The sequence below is a fragment of the Oncorhynchus tshawytscha genome, linkage group LG03 (genome assembly GCF_018296145.1).
Source record: "Oncorhynchus tshawytscha isolate Ot180627B linkage group LG03, Otsh_v2.0, whole genome shotgun sequence".
In the NCBI taxonomy this organism is placed as follows: Eukaryota; Metazoa; Chordata; class Actinopteri; order Salmoniformes; family Salmonidae; genus Oncorhynchus; species Oncorhynchus tshawytscha.
Window position 1 is genome coordinate 51,740,686 of NC_056431.1, and position 25,632 is coordinate 51,766,317.

General features: G+C 41.8%; 1 protein-coding gene across 1 annotated transcript in view; it reads right to left on the minus strand.

The window, feature by feature from the left end:
• The window catches only part of LOC112238587 (solute carrier family 49 member 4), a 65,399-nt gene extending 45,407 nt beyond the window's left edge, over positions 1–19,992 (minus strand). The window contains exons 1-2 of the mRNA XM_024407154.2: positions 19,523–19,992; positions 13,873–13,966 (exon numbers count right to left, since the gene is read on the minus strand). Coding sequence (XP_024262922.1) covers positions 13,873–13,966; positions 19,523–19,817 — 389 coding nt within the window. The 5' untranslated portion in view covers positions 19,818–19,992. The remainder of the gene's footprint in view (positions 1–13,872; positions 13,967–19,522) is intronic.
• Positions 19,993–25,632: the final 5,640 nt, after the last annotated feature.

The following is a 25,632-nucleotide window of genomic DNA, read 5'->3' on the forward strand; positions in this document are numbered from 1 at the left end:
GCCCAGCGTGCGAGTAAGTCAGTTAGATATACGATATGCTCGTGTCTCTAACCTGGCACTGTGCGACAGAAATGATACCACTGCCACTTCCAGATACCTGATCGAATCTAATGTGTCAGAGGGTGGCACAATCAGAGAGGCCATGGCAGTATCATTGGCACAGTGGCAAAGTTTGCAGTTGGTACAGGGACACAACACGTCATGGTTGTGTGTGTGTGTGTGTGTGTGTGTGTGTGTGTGTGTGTAGCCAATCAACGAGACAAAGATATTTCTGAGAGAGAACCTTTGCATCAGTTCTCTCTGTATTTGCAAACATTTGAGCATTGCCTGCTTTAATTCAAGAGTTATCATATTGGTGCTCGGACCCCTGTCAAATTAGTGACCATTGTAATGGTGTCTTGTCTTTTATCCTCCTCCCCTGCCCTGGCCTCTTTTCAGATATTCTGACTCACACAAAGATCGCCTTCAGGTACGTTTCCTTACTTGAACTACACCAGAGAGCAGCTCTGACAACAGGAAGGTGTTTCAATCTCACAACCCACTCCCTTTGATTCTCAGAAATGAGCTCCAAACTGAACAAAGTTTACCCTCCAGAGCATATGGTGAAGAAATACGCCCATTGAACATGAAACGATTGTTCTCCCTCTTTAAAAATATGATCTAGTGCGTGCTGTCAGGGGAGCCATCCTGTTTCTAAATCAATCTTTAGGAGGGGGTGAAAATCAAAGACTGTTTGATCGCTGGCTGGGATGCACTTGAACTCACTCAGCTCCTTTCAGATTCTCTCCTTTTCTATCTTCACCTCTTCTTCTCCGCTCCTGTCGTCCTCTCAGCTTCCTTCCTCTTCTCCTCCTCTCCGCTCCTGTCCTCCTCTCAGCTTCCTTCCTCTCCTTTTCTATCTTCACCTCTTCTCCTCATCTCATCTCTTCTCTCAGCTCCTGTCCTCATCTCGGCTTCCTTCTTCTCCTTTTCTTTCTTCTCTCAGCTTCCTACCTCTCATTTTCTATCTTCACCTCTTCTCCTGTCCTCCTCTCAGCTTCCTTCTTCTCCTTTTCTATCTTCTCCTGTCCTCTCTCAGCTTCCTTCCTCTCATTTTCTATCTTTACCTCTTCTCCTGTCCTCCTCTCAGCTTCCTTCCTCTCATTTTCTATCTTCACCTCTTCTCCTGTCCTCCTCTCAGCTTCCTTCCTCTCATTTTTTATCTTCACCTCTTCTCCTCTCCTGTCCTCCTCTCAGCTCCCTTCCTCTCCACTTCTCTCAGCTCCTCTCCTCCTACTTTCCTTTCCTCTCCTATCTGCTCCTCTTTCCTTTACTTCCCTGACCTCTCCCCTCTTCTATCCTGTCTTCTCTCCCCGTTCATCTCCTCTTATTCCCACGGACCTCTCAACAGATCAGCAGAACCTCTTACCATTGGTCGTATCTAAAATCACCGTCGTAGACCCAGCAGCACCCACACTTGACGTTTCAAGAGAGATGGAAATTGAATATTTATGTGTGTGTGAGACAAGTACATGGCAGCAGCATGGGTAAAAATAACACAAACCCCATGTCTCAGATCTCGAACTGTGCAGCCATAGACCTGCGTGCAGCAGCAGCAGCAAACGCAATGCAATGAGTGACACCTGCTGGTGACTTGGGGATCTGTTTCTGAATAGATCATAGGCTGTTAGATACACAGCTCAATAAGGCTTTACTGTTCAGTGGAAATATTAAGGAATCATATACGCCTGAGTGAAAGTGTTACCTCAGGTTATCTGTTCTGATCTCCAAAGGTCAGAACAATTTTAAGCCCTCTGAGAAACTTCATAAATCTTTATGATTTAAACGCACAGTGGCTGCTTGCTCAGGAACCGCACAACTCACAGAACAGTACGGTTGCCATGGTATGAGGGAGGTATTCCACTCGCATGGCATAAGGATCTACCTACCTATATTTTGACATCAGTATCGCATTTTCATAAAAGGCACAAAGTTGATCCTAAAATCCTCCCTTACTGGCATTACAACTGTTACATACTACAACTATAAACATAGGTTGACAGGAATTAGTACAGGAGTTAGGCGTGGTAAGCGTGTCTTGAATTGTTTGTCCCGTATAGGCTAGATGTATAATGTAATCACCGGAACTGTGAGAGGAGAGACACCTTCTCAGGGATAGTGCTTTACATAGATGGGTGTTAAACCTTTACGTATTGGCACTTTATCATCTCGATAGCAACACTTTCTGGGTCTCAGTTGGATGTGGAGATCTTATAATCACAACAGCACTCCACAGAGTACTTCGTCTGCAGAGTGCGGTTGTGTAGGCATCCTTACTGCCTGCAATGTAACGCTCCTCCACGAGAACCGCCTCTCTTGTTTGATGGTGTATGCCTCAGTGTGACCCTGTATTTCTCACATGACAAAGTACAACAGCATATGCCCTCTTCAGCCACGTAGGCATAGTCACTGTAAAAACGTCCACACCAACACCATATATATTATGTCATGCTTATTGAATGACCCTAGGCCAAGGACATGTAGTGTCAAGTCAACTTTATGCAGATCTCTAGTCTAGTACGCGCACACACACACACACACACACACACACACACACACACACACACACACACACACACACACACACACACACACACACACACACACACACACACACACACACACACACACACACACACACACACACACACACACACACACCTATTCTGTTGTTCCATACTCAGCTGCCCTCTGAAGCATAGAGGTGACAGGGAGAATGAAGACTTGTGGGGCATGAAGAGGTTGTTGTCAGTTAAATGCAGTAAAGGCACATAGCCTTATCCTGGTCCCAGGTATGTGTTGCAGCATAAACAGATTTGGGACCAGACTTTACAAAGCCTGGGGCAAACACAATATACAAGTTTATACTTTCTTCAAACACCTTTATATAATTTTCTACAATGAAGGAATCATTCATGAGTCTCATTTCCTAAGTATCTCTCCTAAAACAAGAGCCAATCTTTCCGATTTATTTTAGACTTTTTAGTCTGTATTAATATTGCAATAAACTTAACTAAATGGTCTCATTTTACAGACCCAATCAGACTCCGAGAAAATGTGCAGTTAGAATACAATGAGTTTTTACCTAACCTTTGGGAGCAAAAATTAACAAACCTAACATCATAAATTCAGTTGGTGAAAGTGCTATACACCTCATTAAGGGAATACAATTTCCTTCCTCAATTGAAATACCCTTCATGTATCACCTGAATCGAGCTCATTGTGGAGCCTAATAAGAAATACGTGGCAGATGAACAATAGAGCAGGTAGGATAATAAAAGTACCTTCATACCTAAAGTAATCCAGATAACCTTGCCTAGGCCTCCTTTAAACACACAGATGCTTTTTTTAGAAAGTGGAGGAAATATTGACTATATTTTTTAAGAGAGCAATGGAAGAAAGGACATGGTTTCCTTCTGGGGGGGTTTTCAGCTGGTGGAAATAAGGATGGCAGAAATGACAGTGTGAATGAAAGCAGTAGCCAAAAAGAGCAACAAAAGAAGCATCCACACAATTCAACTATTAAAATAGAATTCAAATTTTTAGGAGGAAACGGTGAGCCTCAATCCCATTCCAGGTCTCTGCTATTGTGAGGCATTCAAAACGAGCAGGAACTATTTCAATGTGACAGTTCAATATGAGTGTAAAACAAGTGGTTCATGAATTCTTTCATCCATCAAAACTATGCTCAACTCGATGGGTCCTTTCTTTCCTCCCTAAAGCTGCAATTTAAAAGCAGAAACAAGCAAATTACCATAGCTATTCAAATTATTTGTAATTTTAATAAATATACAATTCTGTGTAGCCTACATTTGATCTGTGTAGTTTTCTAGAGAAATAATCTCACAACATTATGGGTCATGATCTTGTATCGAAACTCATGCCAGAGTACAGTGCATTCGGGAAAGTATTCAAACTTCGACTTTCCACATTGTTACTTTACAGCCTTATTCTAAAATGGATTAAATAAATAAAAAATCCTAAATCTACACACAATACCCCATAACGACAAAGCAAAAACAGGTTTTTTGAATCTCTTGCAAATTTATTACAAATAAAAACCAGAAAAACCTTATTTAAATAAGTATTCAGACCCTTTGCAACGAGACTCGAAATTGAGCTTAGGTGCATCCTGTTTCCATTGACCATCCTTGAGATTTCTGCAATTCCCGAATAAAACCCAACTTTGAGAAATTATCACCAGACCATGTTTTTCTCCATTAGGAGGGGACGAAGGTTGCAGACCATTGCTGAATCTTTTAACCATACCACGTGGTTAAACTCTTAGACAATCGATACAGACAGAATAAGACAAGTCTTTGATATTAATTACTAGTCTGCAGCTAGGAATTCGGTATCATTGAACGCGAAGAACGACAACTGCCGAAACATTCACTCCATAACGAAACGGATGAATGTCGCTCTGAACTATCCCCTCTAACCAAGACACAGAGAGAGAGAGAGAGAGAGAGAGAGAGAGAGAGAGAGAGGACAAACTCTCCAACAGAAACTAACTTTTCAACAGCGATCAAGACGACACACTGAGCGTAAATATATTGATTGATTGCAATTGTTCCCGAATGAGTGAGCGTTCATGTGCAAAGGATTAGCATTTCAACTGTTATAATTATCACTCTGTAGTGACTTCTCAGCTGACTCCCCCTTTTGTCCACCAAGCCGCGATGCCGGTTTAGCCCACTAGGGCACATTCCCCTATCATTTCTTGTAACCATATTTACCTTGATTGTTTGTTTATGTATTTCTGTGAATTACTTGGTTAGTAATAAATAAATGATTTAAGACAATTGATGTATGGATGACTCATAGTGAAGACTGGGTTTGTGCAGATAACCAACCATTTACGATGTTTGGAATGAGACTAACGTGAGGTAAAGTAAATAATTAATTAATCAGAAGACTATGGATCAGATATGAAAATATCTGAAAGGTTATATTGGGAAATTATAACTTTGTAATCTGAATATTTTCCTTGGTGCCCCGACTTCCTAGTTAATTACAGTTACATGATTAATCAGTTTGATCTCGTAACACTAATTACAGAGAATCTTTGATAAAAACTATAAGTCTTCAGTTTAATGAGGGTAAAGACACTACAGTATGCTGAAAGAAGTTTGATAATTATTTTATACTAATATCATTGCTCAGTGAACGATTTTGTTTAACCTGTTAAGCTTCCCCCCTACTTTTTCGGAAATTCTGTTAAAAATCGCGCAACATTTTGGCGTCCTGCTACTCAGGCCAGGAATATAGTATATGCATATGATTAGTATGTGTGGATAGAAAACACTCAGACGTTTCCAAAACTGTTTAAATCACGGCTGTGACTATAACAGAACGTCTGTTTCATCGAAAAGCGCAGGAAAATCTGATCACTGGAGATGGAAAAAAATATCCATGCGCCACTCCCATGAATTGTTAAAGGTGAACCGTAATATATGAGGCCAAGCTTGCAGTACCTACAGCTACCACAGGATCTATAGAGTCTCCTCATTTGAATCTGAATTGATTCTTGGTAGATCCGCCCAAAGGGAACCGATTCTCTCCGACCACCGACCCGAGGCATTGTCTCTGTGTTTTTCCGGACATTTTTCCACACGGCAGGCTATCGAATTTACATCGCCTCCTGATGATTTTTATAGCTTATTAACGTGTAGTTATACCTAAAGTTGCATTAGAAAGGTATTTCGAAGTGTTTTGTGAAAGTTTATCGTCGAATTTTTAACTTTTAAAAATGACGTTACGTTATGAAACGCTCTTTTTTCCGTTTTCCACACAGTCTTCATAGATCGATATCTAGGCTATATATGGACCGATTTAATCCAAAAAAAAAAAGACCCAGTATTGATTATGGGACATCAAGGTGTGCAAAGAAAGAAGATGGTCAAAGGTAATTAATGTTTTATATTTTATTGTGCGGTTTGTGTAGCGCCGACTATGCTAATTCTTTTGTTTACATCCCCTACGGGTCTTTTGGGGTGTTGCATGCTATCAGATAATAGCTTCTCATGCTTTCGCCGAAAAGCATTTTAAAAATCTGACACGGTGGCTAGATTCACAATGACTGTAGCTTTATTTTAATACCAAACATGTGTATTTTAATGAACGTTTGCGTTTTAACTAATACTATTAGCATGTAGCGTCGCGCATGTGCATTTCTAGAGCTCTAGGTGGGACGTCTGCGTCTCAAGTAAGCTCAAGAGGTTTTAACAAACAATATAATTATTTCTAAAAGGTGACAATTATTGGTACCCCTAAACATTCTTATAAAAAAAGCTCTAAATAAATTAAATCTGCATAAACATTCTACTTTATTTCAGTAAATCTCTTTTTAAGAAACTGTACTGTGGCCTTCCATGGATTTCTGTTTCACTGGGGTATAAAAATTAGTTAACAAGCATGGAAAATCCCTTCGTCATCCATCGCCAATGGTTGCAATTGGTACAAATATATAGCAAAACAAATTAAATATACCACTTACTTGTCAATCATTGACACCTATCTTTGAGATTTTCTTGTATTACTAAAATGTATTTTCTGAGCAATTGTATAATATAATAGAATCTTCTTTTTTGTTGCATACAATAGCTCAGTATTTTAATTACTCATTTTATAAAGTATTTTTATGTCATCTTTATCATTGGCAATAATTCTGGACCTGACTGTATCACTGTATAAAGCAAGGGTGGGCAATAATTCTGGACCTGACTGTATCACTATATAAAGCAAGGGTGGGCAATAATTCTGGACCTGACTGTATCACTATATAAATCAAGGGTGGGCAATAATTCTGGACCTGACTGTATCACTATATAAATCAAGGGTGGGCAATAATTCTGGACCTTACTGTATCACTATATAAAGCAAGGGTGGACAATAATTCTGGACCTGACTGTATCACTATATAAAGCAAGGGTGGGCAATAACTTTGGCTTGAGGGTCACATCGGGATTTCAACATTCAACAGAGGGCCGCACAGATCATTTCTCGGACTGGCAGGTCAAAGGGCAGATATTTGAAAATATATGTAGGTCCATTATAATTTCTACACACAACAATTGTTTTACTCAAGCCTCCCGGGGGCAGTTTGAATGGACTCGGAACGTAATTTGCCCACCCGATACAGTTGAAGTCAGAAGTTTACATACACCTTAGCCAAATACATTTAAACTCAGTTTTTCCCAATTCCTGACATTTAATCCTAGTAAAAATTCCCTGTCTTTGGTCAGTTAGGATCACCACTTCATTTTAAGAATGTGAAATTTCAGAATAATAGTTGAGAGAATGATTTATTTCAGCTTTTATTTCTTCACATTCCCAATGGGTCAGAAGTTTACATACACTCAATTGCTTAACTTGGGTCAAACGTTTCAGGTAGACTTCCACAACCTTCTCATAATAAGTTGGGTGAATTTTGGAACATTCCTCCTGACAGAGCTGGTGTAACTGAGTCAGGCCTCCTTGCCCGCACACACCTTTTCAATTCTGACCACACATTTTCTATAGGATTGAGGTCAGGGCTTTGTGATGTGTGGTGGCTTATTTCTGTTACAAACTTCACACACCAGTCAGAGTTATACTTAAAGTACATCTTAAATAATAAGAGCTTTGCAATAGCCTTTTGACTTTCAATGATGCGCCATCTCTAATGAACCAATGAAAGTACCAACAGAAAAGTACAAAGATCTTTTATAGCCAAGATACACCCCTCTCAACTTACATGACGAACCACAGATCTTAGGAACAGTTCACAAAGGGACTTTATAATTGAGAAAGGAGTATTCCTTAGCCAGACAACAATCACTATAAATTATCGTTCAGTTTGGTCCCTAAAACGAGGTTCTAATCTCATTCCTGGTAATTCATAGCACAGAACCATTACCTCATGTTATCTGGAATGCTCTTTAGGTTTTATCACCCAAAGACATCGTAAATCTCCTCTGTCAGTGCTCTCTCAGAGGCCCATCTTCAGTGGAACACACACACACAATAGTTATCAGAATACTCTATTATGTCGAATAAAACAACCATTATAATGCAATACAAGCATTATAACATAATCTTGCAATTTTCCACAACTGATGGCCACTCCAATACCTTGACTTTGTTGTCCTTAAGCCATTTTGCCACAACTTTGGAAGAATGCTTGGGGTCATTGTCCATTTCAAAGACCCATTTGCAACCAAGCTTTAACTTCCTGACTGATGTCATGAGATTTTGTTTCAATATATCCACAGAATTTTCCTCCCTCATGATGCCATCAATTTTGTGAAGTGCACCAGTCCCTCCTGCAGCAAAGCACCCCCACAACATGACGCTGCCACCCCCGTTCTTCACGGTTGGGATGGTGTTCTTCAGCTTGCAAGCCTCCCCCTTTTTCCTCCAAACATAACGATGGTCATTATGGCCAAACAGTTCTATTTTTGTTTCATCAGACCAGAGGAAAGTTCTCCAAAAAGTACAATCTTTGTCCCAATGTGCAGTTGCAAACCGTAGTCTGGCTTTTTATGACGGTTTTGGAGCAGTGGCTTCTTCCTTGCTGAGCGGCCTTTCAGGTTATGTCGATATAGGACTCTTTTTACTGTGGATATAGACACTTTTGTACCTGTTTCCTCCAGCATCTTCACAAGGTCCTTTGCTGTTGTTCTGGGATTGATTTGCACTTTTCGCACCAAAGTACGTTCATCTCTAGGAGACAGAACGCCATACAGCGTTCCTGAGCGGTATGACGGCTGCGTGGTCTCATGGTGTTAATGCTTGTTTGCTATTGTTTGTACAGATGAACGTGGTACCTTCAGGCATTTGGACATTTCTCCCAAGGATGAACCAGACTTGTGGAGGTCTACAATTTGTTTTCTGAGGTCTTGGATGCTTTCTTTTGATTTTCCCTCAATGTCAAGCAAAGAGGCACTGAGTTTGAAGGTAGGCCTTCCACAGGTACACCTCCAATTTACTCAAATGGTGTCAATTAGCCTATCAGAAGCTTCTAAAGCCATGACATCATTTTCTGGAATTTTCCAAGCTGTTTAAAGGCACAGCCAACTTAGTGTATGTAAACTTCTGACCCACTGGAATTGTGATATAATTCACTGTAAGTGAAAAAATCTGTCTGTAAACAATTGTTGGAACAATTACTTGTGTCATGCACAAAGTAGATGTCCTAACCGACTTGCCAAAACTATAGTTTGTTAACATGAAATTTGTGGAGTGGTTGAAAAATGAGTTTGAATGACTCCAACCTAAGTGTATATGTAAACTTCTGACTTCAACTGTGTATACAGTATGGACCGGGTTGATCATGAGCCACCAGTAACTCTCTGGCCACCTAGGAGTAGCTCACCAAACAATTCTGAAAGTACATGAAATGTTCACGTGTTCTACCTCACAAGAATCAGACACTGCAACCTCCCAGCAACAAAATATTGACATTATTTAACCCCTGGTTAGCCAATATTGGCTTTAAAAGCCAAACCCGTAGCACGCGCTCCAGCAGGTATATTTCACTGGTCACCCCCAAAGCCAATACCTAATTTGGCTGCCTTTCCTTCCAGTTCTCTGCTGCCAATGACTGAAACGATCTGCAAAAATCACTGAAGCTTGAGACTCATATCTCCCTCACTAACTTTAAGCACCAGCTGTCAGAGCAGCTCACAGATCACTGCACCTGTACATAGCCCATCTGTAAATAGCCCATCCAACTACCTCATCCCCATATTGTATTTAATTATCTATCTTGTTCCTTTGCACCCCAGTATCTCTACTTACACATTCATCTTCTGCACATCTATCACTCCAGTGTTTAATTGCTATATTGTAATTACTTCACCACCATGGCCTATTTATTGCCTTACCTCCCTTATCTTACCTCATTTGCACACACTGTATATATTATTTTTCAACTGGATTATTGATTGTATGTTTGTTTATTCCATGTGTAACTCTGTGTTGTTGTATGTGTCGAACTGCTTTGCTTTATCTTGGCCAGCTCGTCATTGTAAATGAGAACTTGTTCTCAACTAGCCTACCGTTTTAAATAAAGGTGAAATATATATACAATTTATTTGCAAATTATGGTGGAAAATAACTATTTGGTCACCTACAAACAAGCAAGATTTCTGGCTCTCACAGACCTGTAACTTCTTCTTTAAGAGGCTCCGCTGTCCTCCACTCATTACCTGTATTAATGGCACCTGTTTGAACTTGTTATCAGTATAAAAGTCACCTGTCCACAACCTCAAACAGTCACACTCCAAACTCCACTATGGGCAAGACCAAAGAGCTGTCAAAGGACACCAGAAACAAAATTGTAGACCTGCACCAGTCTGGGAAGACTGAATCTGCAATAGGTAAGCAGCTTGGTTTGAAGAAATCAACTGTGGGAGCAATTATTAGGAAATGGAAGACATACAAGACCACTGATAATCTCCCTCGATCTGGGGCTCCACGCAAGATCTCACCCCGTAGGGTCAAAATGATCACAAGAACGGTGAGCAAAAATCACAGAACCACACAGGGGGACCTAGTGAATGACCTGCAGAGAGCTGGGACCAAAGTAACAAAGCCTACCATCAGTAACACACAACGCCACCAGGGACTCAAATCCTGCAGTTCCAGACGTGTCCCCCTGCTTAAGCCAGTACATGTCCAGGCACGTCTGAAGTTTGCTAGAGAGCATTTGGATGATCCAGAAGAAGATTGGGAGAATGTCATACGGTCAGATGAAACCAAAATATAACTTTTTGGTAAAAACTCAACTCGTCGTGTTTGGAGGACAAAGAATGCTGAGTTGCATCCAATGAACACCATACCTACTGTGAAGCATGGGGGTGGAAACATCATGCTTTGGGGCTGTTTTTCTGCAAAGGGACCAGGACGACTGATCCGTGTAAAGGAAAGATTGAATGGGGCCATGTATCGTGAGATTTTGAGTGAAAACCTCCTTCCATCAGCAAGGGCATTGAAGATGAAACATGGCTGGGTCTTTCAGCATGACAATGATCCCAAACACACCGCCCGGGCAAGAACGAGTGGCTTCGTAAGAAGCATTTCAAGGTCCCGGAGTGGCCTAGCCAGTCTCCAGATCTCAACCCCATAGAAAATCTTTGGAGGGAGTTGAAAGTCTGTGTTGCCCAGAAACAGCCCCAAAACATCACTGCTCTAGAGGAGATCTGCATGGAGGAATGGGCCAAAATACCAGCAACAGTGTGTGAAAACCTTGTGAAGACTTACAGAAAATGTTTGAGCTCTGTCATTGCCAACAAAGGGTATATAACAAAGTATTGAGATAAACTTTCGTTATTGACCAAATTTTCCACCATAATTTGCAAATAAATTCATTAAAAATCCTACAATGTGATTTTCTGGATTTTTTTCCCTCATTTTGTCTGTCATAGTTGAAGTGTACCTATGATGAAAATTACAGGCCTCTCTCATCTTTTTAAGTGGGAGAACTTGCACAATTGGTGGTTGACTAAATACTTTTTTGCCCCACTGTATATATATTTTTAAACCTAACACGTTATCTGCCAATTAATTTCCAGCAATATTGCCCATCTGTCTGTGTGGTGCACGTGTTTGTCTATCACTGTGTGTAGACAGTTGATGTGATAACAAACTTGTGGATTGACAGAAATACTTTCACCAAAACCTCCTAAATGAATTGTTAACTGCATAGTAGGCTTACCTGGCAGACGTACAGTACCAGTCAAAGGTTTGGACACACCTACTCATTCAAGGGTTTTACTTTATTTTTTACTATTTTCTACATTGTAGAATAATAGTGAAGACATCAAAACCATGAAATAACACATATGGAATCATGTAGTAACCAAAACAAGTGTTAAACATATGAAAATATATTTTATATTTAAGATTCTTCAAAATAGCCTTCCTTTGCCTTTGACAACTTTGCACACTCTTGGCATTCTCTCAACCAGCTTCATGAGGTAGTCACCTGGAATTACATTTCAATTAACAGGTGTGCCTTGTTAAAAAAGTTAATTTGTAGAATATCTTTCCATCTTAATGCATTTGAGCCAGTCAGTTGTGGTATACAGAAGATTTGGTAAAATACCAAGTCCATATTATAGCAAGAACAGCTCAAATAAGCAAAGAGAAATTACAGTCCATCAATACTTTAAGACATGAAGATCAGTCAATGCGGAACATTTCTTAAAGTGCAGTCGCAAAAACCATCAAGCGCTATGATGAAACTGGCTCTCATGAGGACTGCCACAGGAAAGGTAGACCCAGAGTTCATTAGTTCATTAGAGTTACCTGTCTCAGAAATTGCAGCCTAAATAAATGCTTCACAGAGTTCAAGTAACAGACACATCTCAACATCAACTGTTCAGAATCAGGTCTTCATGGTCAAATTTCTGCAAAGAAACCACTACTAAAGGACACCAATAAGAAGAAGAGACTTGCTTGGGCCAAGAAACAAGAAACGGACATTAGACGGGTGTAAATCTGTCCTTTGGTCTGATGAGTCCAAATGAGAGATTTCTGGTTCCAACTGTCGTGTCTTTGTGAGACGCAGAGTAGGTGAACAGATGATATCCGCATGTGTGGTTCCCACCGTGAAGCATGGAGGAGGTGTCGTGATGGTGCTTTGCTGGTGACACTGTCTGTGATTTATTTAGAATTCAAGGCACACTTAACCAGCATGGCTACCACAGCATTCTAAAGCAATACAGTTTGACACATACAACAACACAGAGTCACACATGGAATAAACAAACATACAATCAATAATACCCCATCTGGTTTACGCTTGGTGGGACTATCATTTGCTTTTCAACAGGATAATGACCCAACACTCCTCCAAGCTGTGTAAGGGCTATATTACCAAGGAGAGTGATGGAGTGCTGCATCCACTATCACCTGACCTCAACCCAATTGAGATGTTTTGGGATGAGTTGGACCGCAGAGTGAAAGAAAAGCAGCCAACAAGTGCTCAGCATATGTGGGAACTCCATCAACTCCATCAAGTCTGTTCACCTGGAAAATCATTCAGGTGAAGCTGGTTGAGAGAATGCCAAGAGTGTGCAAAGCTGCCATCAAGGCAAATGGGTGGATACTTCGAAGAATCTAAAATCTAAAATATATTTTGATTTGTTAAACACTTTTTTGGATACTACATGATTCCATGTGTTATTTCATAGTTGTGATGTCTTCACTATTATTTACAATATATAAAATAGTAAAAAAAGATATAATTGAATGAGTAGGTGTGTCCAAACTTTTGACTGGTATCTAATATTTATTATTTGCAAACTAGGCCATGAAATGAGCAGCAGCAGTACAGAACCATCACTAGACAGGCAAATTAGATGGCACATTCCTCACTCACTAGATGCGCAATAAAAAATAAATAATCTACTTGTTAGTTTTCTTCCAGACCCCCACAAGAAATTGTCTTCTGTTGTAATTTAAGCATTTACATGAATATTCAATTACATTGTTTCTCTATAAATAATTGTAATGTAGAGAGTGAAAAACAAAAACCAGGAAAAATTCAACTGAGAACATAATTTGGGAAAATATCAAACATAATTTGGAGAGAGAAAATCACAGATTTTATAGGGCCATCCTTATGAGTTGTTTATTTACCATTATTTGTTTTACCAAGTATGTTGACAGAAAACGTTATTGTGTACAGTAAGGACCAGTGGAAGAGTTGCAGGCAAGATGAAAAGAGAATAATTTGAAAGTTTGAAAAGAAATGAGTAGCTCTCATGCTAGAAAAGGTTGGGGACACCTGGTATGGACTATATATAAAGTATATAGCATGGCTCTGGGAGTGAGGGTTGTTACCATCGTCTTAGATGTTCTTCTGGTACAGGGACACTTCGCAGCGCTGCCCCAATCACCATGAAGAAGGCTGACAGTAGAAGAGACACCCGCAGACCTGCAGCACAAGAGGGGAGAGATGTAGCATGAAAGGGGCGAGGTGGAGAAAGAGGGGAGAGATGGAGAGAGAGTAAAGAGAAGAGGGGAGACAGCGATGGGAGAGGTGGGGTTGAAGTAGGTTAGTTTGGGGACTAGAGAGAGAAAAATGGGAGGTTATTCTGTATAACTGTTCCAAATGTTACAGTACTAGTACACAGTGCATTCGGAAAGTATTCAGACCCCTTTACTTTTTCCATTTTGTTAAGTTACAGCCTTATTCTAAAATGGATAATTAAAAAAATGTCATCAATTTACACACAATACCACGTAATGACTAAGTGAAAACAGGTTTTAAGAAATGTTTGCTAATTTATATATTTTTTTAAACAGAAATACCTTATTTACATAAGTATTCAGACCCTTTGCTATGAGACTCGAAATTGAGCTCAGGTGCATCCTGTTTCCATTGAGCATCCTTGAGATGTTTCTACAACTTGATTGGAGTCAACCTGTGGTAAATTCAATTGATTGGACATGATTTGGAAAGGCACACATCTGTCTATATAAGGACTCACAGTTGACAGTGTATGTCAGAGCAAAACCAAGCCAGGAGGTCGAAGGAATTGTCCGTAGAGACAGGATTGAGTCAAGGCACATATCTGGTCCCCAACAACACAGTGGCCTCCATCATTCTTAAATGGAAGAAGTTTGGAACCACCAAGACCCTTCCTAGTGCTGGCCGCCCGGCCAAACTGAGCAATCGGGGGAGGGCCTTGGTCAGGGAGGTGACCAAGAACCCAATGGTCACTCTGGAGCTCTGCCAGAGTTCCTCTGTGAAGATGGGATTACATTCCTGAAGGACATCTCTGCACCACTCTACCAATCAGGCATTTATGTTATACTGGCCAGCAAGAGCCACTCAGTAAAAGGCACATGACAGCCTGCTTGGAGTTTGCCAAAAGGCACCTAAAGACTCTCAGACCATAAGAAACAAGAATCTCTGGTCTGATGAATCCAAGATTGAACTCTTTGGCCTGAATGCCAAGTGTCAGTTCTTTTTTCCCCTTGTTTTATTCTTTTTGTTTTATTTTACCCCCTTTTTTGTGGTATCCAATTAGTAGTAGTTACTGTCTTGTCTCATCGCTGCAACTCCTGTACAGACTCAGGAGAGGCGAAGGTCGAGAGCCATGCGTCCTTCGAAACACAACCCAACCAAGCCGCACTGCTTCTTGACACAATGCACATCCAACCCAGAAGTCAGCCGCACCAATGTGTCGGAGGAAACACCATACACCTAGCGACCTGGGCAGCGTGCACTGCACATCTAGACCACTGCCCACCCGGGAGGCCCGCCAAGTGTCATTTCTGGAGGAAACCTGGCATCTGTGGGCATGTTTTTCAGCAGGGACTGAAAGATTAGTCTGGATCGAGGGAAAGATGAACAGAGCAAAGTACGATCCTTGATGAAAACCTGCTCCAGAGCACTCAGGACCTCAGACTGGGTGAAGGTTCACCTTCCAACATGACAACAACCCTAAGCACACAGCCAAGACAATGCAGGAGTGGCTTCGGGACAAGTCTCTGAATGTCCTTGAAATGGCCCCGCCAGAACCCGGACTTGAACCCGATAGAAGATCTCTGGACTGTAGAGACCTGAAAATAGCTGTACAGTGACGCTCCCCATCCAACCTGGGAGAAACTCCCCAAATACAGGTGTGCCAAGCTTGTGGTGTCTTAACCAAGAAGACTCAATGCTGTAATCGCTGCCAAAGGTGCTTCAACAAATTACTGAGTAAAGTGTCTGAATATTTATGCAAATGTGATATTTCTGTTTTTCATTTTTAATCTATTATATGTCCCCAAAAACTTGTTTTGCCTTGTCATTATGGGGTATTGTGTAGAATGAGGGAAAAAAATATTTAATACATTTTAGAATAAGGCTGTATCAAAATGTGGAAAAAGTCAAGGGGTCTGAATAATTTCCAAATGCACTGTATATACAAAAGTATGTGGACACCACTTCAAATTAGTGGACTATGCTATTTCAGCCACACCCGTTGCTGAACGGTGTATAAAATCGAGCAAACAGCCATGCAATTTCCATAGACAAACATTGGCAGTAGAATGGCCTTCCTGAATAGCTCAATGACTTTCAACATGGCAACATCATAGGATGCCACCTTCCCTACAAGTCAGTTAGTCACATTTCTGCCCTGCTAGAGCTGCCCCAGTCAACTGCAAGTGCTGTTATTGTGAAGGGGAAACATCTAGGAGCAACAACGGCTCAGCCGCGAAGTGGTAGGCCACACAAACTCACAGAACGGGACCGTCAAGTGCTGAAGCGTGTAAAAATTGTCTGTCCACGGTTGTAACACTCACTGTGGTCCAAACTGCCTCTGGAAGCAACGTCAGGACAAGAACTGCCGTCGGGAGCTTCATTAAATTCATTTCCATGGCCGAGCAGCCGCACACATGCCTATGATCACCATGCGCAATGGCAAGCGTCAGCTGGAGTGGCCATTGGACTCTGGAGCAGTGGAAACGCATCATCTGGAGTGATGAGTCACACTTCACCATCTGTTAGTCTGACTAATTTGGGTTTGGAGAATGCCAGGAGAACGCTACCTGCCCGAATGCATAGTGTCAACTGTAAAATTTGGTGGAGGAGGAATAATGATATGGGGCTGTTTTTCATGGTTCGGGCTAAGCCCGTAAGTTCCAATGAAGTGAAATCTTAATGCTACATCATACAATGACATTCTAGACGATTCTGTGCTTCCAACTTTGTGGCAACAGTTTGAGGAATGCCCTTTCCTGTTTCAGGACGATAATGCCCCCGTGCAAAGCGAGGTCCATACAGAAATGGTTTGTCCTAATCGGTGTGGAAGAACTTGACTGGCTGGTACAGAGCCCTGACTGCAACCCCATCGATCACCTTTGGGATGAATTAGAACTCTGACTGTGAGCCAGGCCTAATCGCCCAACATCAGTGCCTGACCTCACTAATGCTCTTGTGGCTGAATGGAAGCAAGTCACCGCAGCAATGTTCCAACAAGGCTTCCCAGAAGACTGGAGGCTGTTATAGCAGCAAAGGGAGACCAAGTCCATGCCCATGATCTTGGAATGAGAGATGTTCGACGAGCAGGTGTCCACATACTTTTGGTCACGTAGTGTATTTTGTATAATTGTTGAGATCATTCTAAACATTATCCCAAATATGAATCACTAGTCCCCAGTCAACTCCCCCCAAACCACAACATCCCACTTCTCTTCCTCATATACACACCCAGAGAAATGCAGCTTCCTTTCTGACTTAAGTCTACATTTTCAGTTTCCACCACATGACCATCTTTTAAGAGAACTTCTGTTCCCCTAGTCATTATCTGTTCCCCAATTTCCTCTTGGTAGTGATGAGTGCGAGTCACTAGCTGAAAAAGTACACAATTGGTGACAAATTGATAATCCTATCATCAGATAAACTAAATCGGATTTTGATCACTGCCTAGTTAATTAATGGTTTAAGAAATACAAATAAAATAAAGAAATGTTAGAGAAACATGAATTCTGTATCTCCGAATGATTCTGCGGGTTCCCTTGAGGAAATCTGTTCCTGTCTGTCAGATCACCATGTACTAAAGATGGCACAACTAAACAATGGCAGATGCTGGTATGTGGATCCTGTGTACAAAATACATTTCATTCTAATCTCTACCAGACAGTCATTGGAGCTGCTTTTCATCAGGGTTGGCCTACAAACTACAGTAGCAAAAAATGATATTACACTGTATGACCTGTTTAGATTATGTAACACCCATAGCACCGTCATCATTTTGTTTTAGAGAGACAGTCATGTCCCTAGATGACTAACTAACCACATGACAAACTTATGACAAATGCCCTTTGCTTTAATATGCTTTATATGTTATTTGCTTTTATGTTTCCTGGGGGATAAATGAACTGTTTTTGTCACCTGACAGTGTGTTCTGTGTGTTAGATGGGTGTTAGCTAACGGTGTCAATCAAGTGATGTGGAGGAACTGGTTTGGTTTGGTGGTTAGCTAGCCTGTATGGGAGCACTTGTCGCGACACTTATACATGGCTCCTTTTAAGTGTTACTTGAACTGCCTGTAAATTACACTTGACTGGACTGTTGTTTGAGAGATTGGTGAAAGAGATTTCAGAGACTACACATAAGTGGGTCCTAGCAAAAACTCCACAGAGGCAGTAAGTCAGTCACCATTTCTTACAGGAACATGTTATTCTGTGGAGGCTGGTTTGTAATGGTTACTAAAACGACTTGGTGAAAAGAACATACTGAAAAGACAGAAACATTATGTTATTTATGGCCGTGTTATGGCCGTGTGGTGCAAGGACAACAACCTCTCCCTCAACGTGATCAAGACAAAGGAGATGATTGTGGACTACAGGAAAAAGAGGTCTGAGCATGCCCCCTTTCCCATCAACGGGGCTGCAGTGGAGCAGGTTGAGAGGTTCACGTTCCTTGATGTCCACATCACCAACAAACTAACATAGTCCAAGCACACAAGACAGTCGTGAAGAGGGCAAAACCTATTCCCTCTCAGGAGACTGAAAAGATTTGGCATTGGTCCTCAGATCCTCAAAAAGGTTCTTCAGCTGCACCATCACTGCCTGGTATGGCAACTGCTCGGCCCGCCGACCACAAGGCACTACAGAGAGTAGTGCGTACGGCCCAGTACATCACTGGGGCCAAGCTTCCTGCCATCCAGGACCTACATTCCAGGCGGTGTCAGAGGAAGGCCCTAAAAATTGTCAAAGACCTCAGCCACCATAGTCATAGACTGTTCTCTCTGCTACCGCACGGCAAGCGGTACCGGAGCGCCAAGTCTAGGTCCAAGAGGCTTCTAAACAGCTTCTACCCCCAAGCCATAAGACTCCTGAACACCTAATCAAATGGCTACCCAGACTATTTGCATTGTCCCCCTTTTTTACACCACTGCTACTCTCTGCTGTTATCATCTATGCATAGTCACTTTAATAACTCTACCTACATGTACATATTACCTCAACTAACAGGTGCCCCCGCACATTGACTCTGTACCGGTACCCCCCTGTTTATAGTCTCACTATTGTTATTTTACTGCTGTTCTTTAATTACTTGTTACTTTTATTTCTTATCCGTATTTTTTTAACTGCATTGTTGGTTAGGGGCTCATAAGTAAGCATTTCACTGTAAGATCTACACCTGTTGTATTCGGTGCATGTGACTAATACAATTTGATTTGAACAACAACATTGCAACTAGGTCAGTCTGAGGGAAATGTTAAGATGTTTCTTTGTTTCCTTTCTTGTGGTTGATTTGGTTTGGAGGGTGGGGGGTAGCTTAGCTGATCAACTTTGATCTATGATTTCTCAGAAATATCGTATCTTGAAAGTTTTATAGGGATTTGTGTGTCAACAATTCACAACTTCATGCACTTCAATAAAACTATATAATGTTGGAATGGAGACAAACATTTTTTTTAAATGACATAAAGGAAAGTACATTGTGTTCCAGTACAGTATTGTCAACTGTCATTTAGAACAAAACAACTCACCCTTTTTGTCCATTAGCCATATAAATAGAAGCCAAGGCGCGAACCCCACTGGCCCCCAAAGAACAAGCACGGCGATGTCAGATTTGGTGAAATCGTACGCATGCATGGCAGAGTTCTGAATTGGGCCCCAGGTGTTCCATACTATCCCTTGCATGAACGCCAACAAGGAAAACAGAGTCAGAACCAGCCATCTTCTCCCGTAGACTTGGCTGTAAACTGGCTGAATGCTCGTCTCGCGGTCAGGAGGAACAAGAAGAGGTTCCCTTTCACCCTCTGTGCTCGATGCAGAACCCATCGCATTTGATACAATGTAGCGTTCGTTCAGCAAGCGATTTAGTCCGCGCGCTATGTCCAATATTCGATTACACAATGGCAACAAATGTACCGGTATCTAACTTCAATATCAGTTGCCCAGAGAAACAACAACAATCGATGTCATTGCTACTTCACTGCGCATGCCTGGACATTCACGGAAATGGTCACAATTTTGAAAGCGAAACCTGGGATGTACAGTAGGCATTACTATTAGTTGGATTCCGTTGAAAAACGTTTCGTCTGTTGCAAAACGTTTTGCAACGACAAATTAATGTAGGTCCCGCTCCGTTTAGTTCATTTAGCTAGTGTTGCTTCTGTTTGGTTCCTAAAGTAAACGGTAAACAATTTCCGTTGCAAAACATTTTGCAATAGATGAAACATTTTTCAGCGGAATCCGACTAAATTAAATCAAATTTGATGTGTCACATACACATGATTAGCATATGTTATTGAGGGTGTAGCGAAATGCCTGTGCTTCTAGCTCCGACAGTGCAGTAATATCTAACAAGTAATATTTAACAAATTACATGACATATACCCAATATACACAAATCTAGGTAGGAATTAATTAAGACTATATTCATATGAACAAGCGATGTCAGAGCAGAACGGACTAAGATACAGTAGAATAGTATAGAATACAGTATATACATATGAGATGAGTAATGCCAGAATGATGTAAACATATATACATATTAAATGTGACTAGTGTTCCATTCCTTAAATTATTAAAGTGACTAGTGTTCCATTCCTTAAAGTGGCCAGTGGATACTAGTCTATGCCTATAGGCAGCAGCCTCTAATGTGCTAGTGATGGCTGTTTAACAGTCTGATGGCCTTGAGATAGAAGCTGATTTTCAGTCTCTCGGCCCCAGCTTTGATGTACCTGTACTGACCTCGCCTTCTGGATGATAGCGGGGTGAACAGGGAGTAACTCGGGTAGTTTATGTCCTTGATTATCTTCTTGGCCTTCCTGTGACATCAGGTGCTGTAGGTGTCCTGGAGGGCGGGTAGTTTGCCCCCGGTAATGCGTTGGGAAGACCGCACCACCCTCTGGAGAGCCTTGCCATTGCGGGCGGTGCAGTTGCCGTACCAGGTGGTGGGTACAGCCCGACAGGATGCTTTCAATTGTGTATCTGTAAAGGTTTGTGAGGGTTTAGGTGGCAAGCCAAAAAATGTAGCATCCTGAAGTTGAAGAGGCTTTGTTGCGCCTTCTTCACTACACTGTCTGTGTGGATTGTCCATTTCAGTTTGTCAGTGATGTGCATACCAAGGAACTTGAAGCTTTCCACCTTCTCCACTGCGGTCCCGTCGATGTAGATAGGGGGTGCACCCTCTGCTGTTTCCTGGAGTCCACGATCATCTCCATTGTTTTGTTGACGTTGAGTGAGAGGTTGTTTTCCAGGCACCACACTCCCAGAGCCCTCACCTCCTCCCTGTAGGCTGTCTCATCATTGTTGGTAATCAAGCCTACTACTGTTGTATCATCTGCAAACTTGATGATTGAGTTAGAGGCGTGCTTGGCCATGCAGTCATGGGTGAACAGGGAGTACAGGAGGGGGCTGAGCTCACACCCTTGTGGGGCCCCAGTGTCTGAGGATCAGTGGAGTGGAGGTGATGTTTCCTACCTTCAGCACCTGAGGGCGGCCCATCACAAAGTCCAGGACTCAGTTGCACAGGGCGGGGTTCAGACTCAGGGCCTTGAACTTAATGATGAGCTTGGGGGTTACTATGGTGTTGAATGCTGAGCTATAGTCAATGAACAGCATTCTTACATAATTATTGCTCTTGTCCAGATGGGATAGGGCAGTGTGCAGAGTGATGACAATTGCATCGTCTGTGGATCTATTGGGGCGGTAAGCAAATTGAAGTGGGCCTATGGTGGCAGGTAAGGTAGAGGTGATATGATCCTTGACTAGTCTCTCAAAGCACTTCATGATGACAGAGGTGAGTGCTATGGGGCAATAGTCATTAAGCTTGGTTGCCTTTGCCTTCTTGTGAACAGGAACAATGGTGGACATCTTGAAGCATGTGGGGACAGCAGAGTAGGATAGGGAGAGATTGAATACACTCGCATTAACATCTGCTAACCATGTGTATGTGACAAATAAATTTGATTTGATTTTATATGCCCGTAAGCACACCAGCCAGCTGGTCTGCGCATGCTCGGAGGACGCGGCTAGAGATGCCGTCTGGGCTGGCAGCCTTGCGAGGGTTAACACGTTTAAATGTTTTACTCACCTCGGCCACGGTGAAGGAGAGCCCACAGTCCTTGGTAGCGAGCTGCGTCGTTAGCACTAGGTTATCCTCAAAGCATGCAAAGAATGTGTTTAGCCTCTCCGGAAGCATACGTCGTTCTCTGCGACGTGGCTGGTTTTCCTTTTGTAGTCCGTGATTGTCTGTAGTCCCTGCCACATACTCTTGTGTCTGAGCCGTTGAATTGCGACTCCACTTTATCTCTATACTGACGTTTAGCTTGTTTGATTGCCTTGCGGAGGGAATAACTACACTGTTTGTATTCTGCCATATTACCAGTCACCTTGCCATGGTTAAATGCGGTGGTTCACGCTTTCAGTTTCGCTCGAATGCTACCATCTATCCATGGTTTCTGGTTAGGGTAGGTTTTAATAGTCACTGTGTGTACTGCATCTCCTATACACTTCCTTATAAACTCTGTCACCGTATCCATGTATGCATCTAAATTATTTTCGCAAGCTACCTGGAACATATCTCAGTCCACGTGATCAAAACCATCCTGAAGCGCGGATTCCGATTGGTCAGACCAGCGTTTAATAGTTCGAAGCACGGGTACTTCCTGTTTGAGTTTCTGCCTATATCTAAACACGTCGAGATACTGATTGTTTAGAACACGTCGAGATACTGACTGTTTAGGCTGATACCAGTGGTTGGAACCTAAATTATTTTCCAATCGTGTCTTTCTGAACAGAACAATTCTTTTTTTCCCTGTTCTGTTCTACTGTTCCGACAAGCAAAATTAAGTTCTGAACTGGTTCAAACCAAAATAATTATGGTTTATATTGTTCCTTTCTTAACCCTCTGAATTTGTATTTTTACATTTAGCTCAAAATTCAATTACTTCACCAATGGATACAGAAGCTTGCTATGGCGCAGGAAAGCTATGCATTTGACATACAGGTGTAGTGTAGGGTGCGACATGTGCCTGAAATTTTGCCGGGGAGGAGAGCGTGCTGGGCATCTTGCTGTTATGACATGCATTATCAAATCAAATCAAATTTATTTATATAGCCCTTCGTACATCAGCTGATATCTCAAAGTGCTGTACAGAAACCCAGCCTAAAACCCCAAACAGCAAGCAATGCAGGTGTAGAAGCACGGTGGCTAGGAAAAAGTCACTAGAAAGGCCAAAACCTAGGAAGAAACCTAGAGAGGAACCAGGCTATTTGGGGTGGCCAGTCCTCTTCTGGCTGTGCCGGGTGGAGATTATAACAGAACATGGCCAAGATGTTCAAATGTTCATAAATGACCAGCATGGTCGTATAATAATAAGGCAGAACAGTTGAAACTGGAGCAGCAGCACGGTCAGATGGACTGGGGACAGCAAGGAGTCATCATGTCAGGTAGTCCTGGGGCATGGTCCTAGGGCTCAGGTCCTCCGAGAGAGAGAAAGAAAGAGAGAAGGAGAGAATTAGAGAACGCACACTTAGATTCACACAGGACACCGAATAGGACAGGAGAAGTACTCCAGATATAACAAACTGACCCTAGCCCCCCCCCCCGACACAAACTACTGCAGCATAAATACTGGAGGCTGAGACAGGAGGGGTCAGGAGACACTGTGGCCCCATCCGAGGACACCCCCAGACAGGGCCAAACAGGAAGGATATAACCCCACCCACTTTGCCAAAGCACAGCCCCCACACCACTATTATCTGAATTAGCTAGGCACACAGAATTATACCTACGGAGGAGCGGCTTCTGTGAAGGAACTTTAAATGTCTTTGAACTTCAGAGATTTGGCTTAACTAACTTTGGACCAGAGCTAGCCCTTGATAATGACTCTCAGTTCCATTACATTGCACATACTGCCGCCTAGAGCTTGAGAGGTAGACCAGAGCTAGCTAACAAGCTTGTGTGTGCAGAGTGGCTCCAGAATTAAGCTAAAAAAAACGTCTTACCTTTTTGTAGTTAATACATCCAATGCGAAATGTGATAACTATAGTATCCTTAACTGGCATTGTAAAAGTTAATCCATTGTTTTCTAATTAAAATTCTAATCATCTGAATCACGCCTGTAAAGTGCATGCTTCTGAGAGGGTAGCCTACACATACACTGGCAAAGATGTTCAGCTGGCAGGCAGGCAGACACTGGAATAAGTTCCTGAATGACAGTCAGGGCTTTGCATAGGCGGTTTGTGTAGAATAACATAACCGGTTCCCATGCTTTTAAAAGAACGGTTCTGTTCCAGAACAGTATAGATCACTTTCGTTCTCAGTTCCGGTTCTGTTCCTCAAAAAATGTCCTTATTTTCTGGTTTTCTGCTCTATTCCCTGAACCAGTTACAACCCCTCATACATATAGGATATGTTTCTTTATTTCTAGCATTATGTGGCGATTTTCATCTATCCATGTTGCAGAGATCAGCACAGCAGCGCCGTTGTCAAATGTGTGGCGAGCTGGCATATGCCCCAACACGTTTGATTCGGTTTAACAAAAATATTGACACAAAAGTGTTTCGAAAATAGGGACAAATTACTATTGTTTAGACTGATTTGCCTCATGATTTGTCAAGTCGTGCATAATTAATCTGTGCGTTGCTGCTCCTTTTGCAGGCCTTAAAGAGTTGCCAATTGGCATAAATGCAGTACATTCTTCATTTTGGACGTCGACTGAGTTCGTAAACTCAGTCCAAGGGCCTTCAAAGCCTGTGGGCTGCCAGTTGCCCATCCATGATCTAGCTACTTAGATGGGTATGTCAGTCTGTAAAGCCTTGTTCACGCTGCATAATGCTTAATGCTCAAATCAGTTATGTTTTTCAAATCCGTTTGGGAATATTCACTGTCCAAACAGCAAGTTAAAAGTGACCAAATCAGAAATGTGTGTGTTCAGACAGCAGTCATTTTCTGGCATTGCTACGCACGTGATCATAGTAACGACAGATGTGTTCGCAGTGGTATTTATTTATTTATTTTAATTTGATTGAACCTTTATTTAACTAGGCAAGTCAGTTAAGAACAACTTCTTATTTACAATGACGGCCTACCAAAAGGAAAAAGGCCTCCTGTGTGGACGGAGGCTGGGATAAAAAAATAAACAAATAAAATAAAAATATAGGACAAAACACACATCACAAAGGCTGATTGGTGGTGGGGCTCGTACTTCCTATCACTCAGAAGTTACGTAGCTAGCTAAAGTGACAACAATGCCTGCCATGGATGTTTCCCAGTTGCTTTGAACGTTCAAAATCATAGTAAAGGAACACTTTCAAAACAAGTCCTTTTTGGCTTCCACATGTTCTTGTTAAATTGTCAACAAAGTAGCTAGCAAGCAATAAGATATGCCAAATAACAGTCTAAAAACCACTTGAGAGCAAATAATTCAGATTTGATCACTCAGACACACATTACATGGCCAGGAATAAGATTTGTATGTGGCTTGAAATATTTGATTCCATGTAATTTTGGCTGTTCAGACTACAGGACAAATAACAGATTCAAGTTGGATATGCAAAAAATAAAGAATTTGATTTGAGTCACTTCAAACTGCCAAAGTGCTTCATCAAATTCATCAAATGCCAAACCAGATTTCCATTAGTT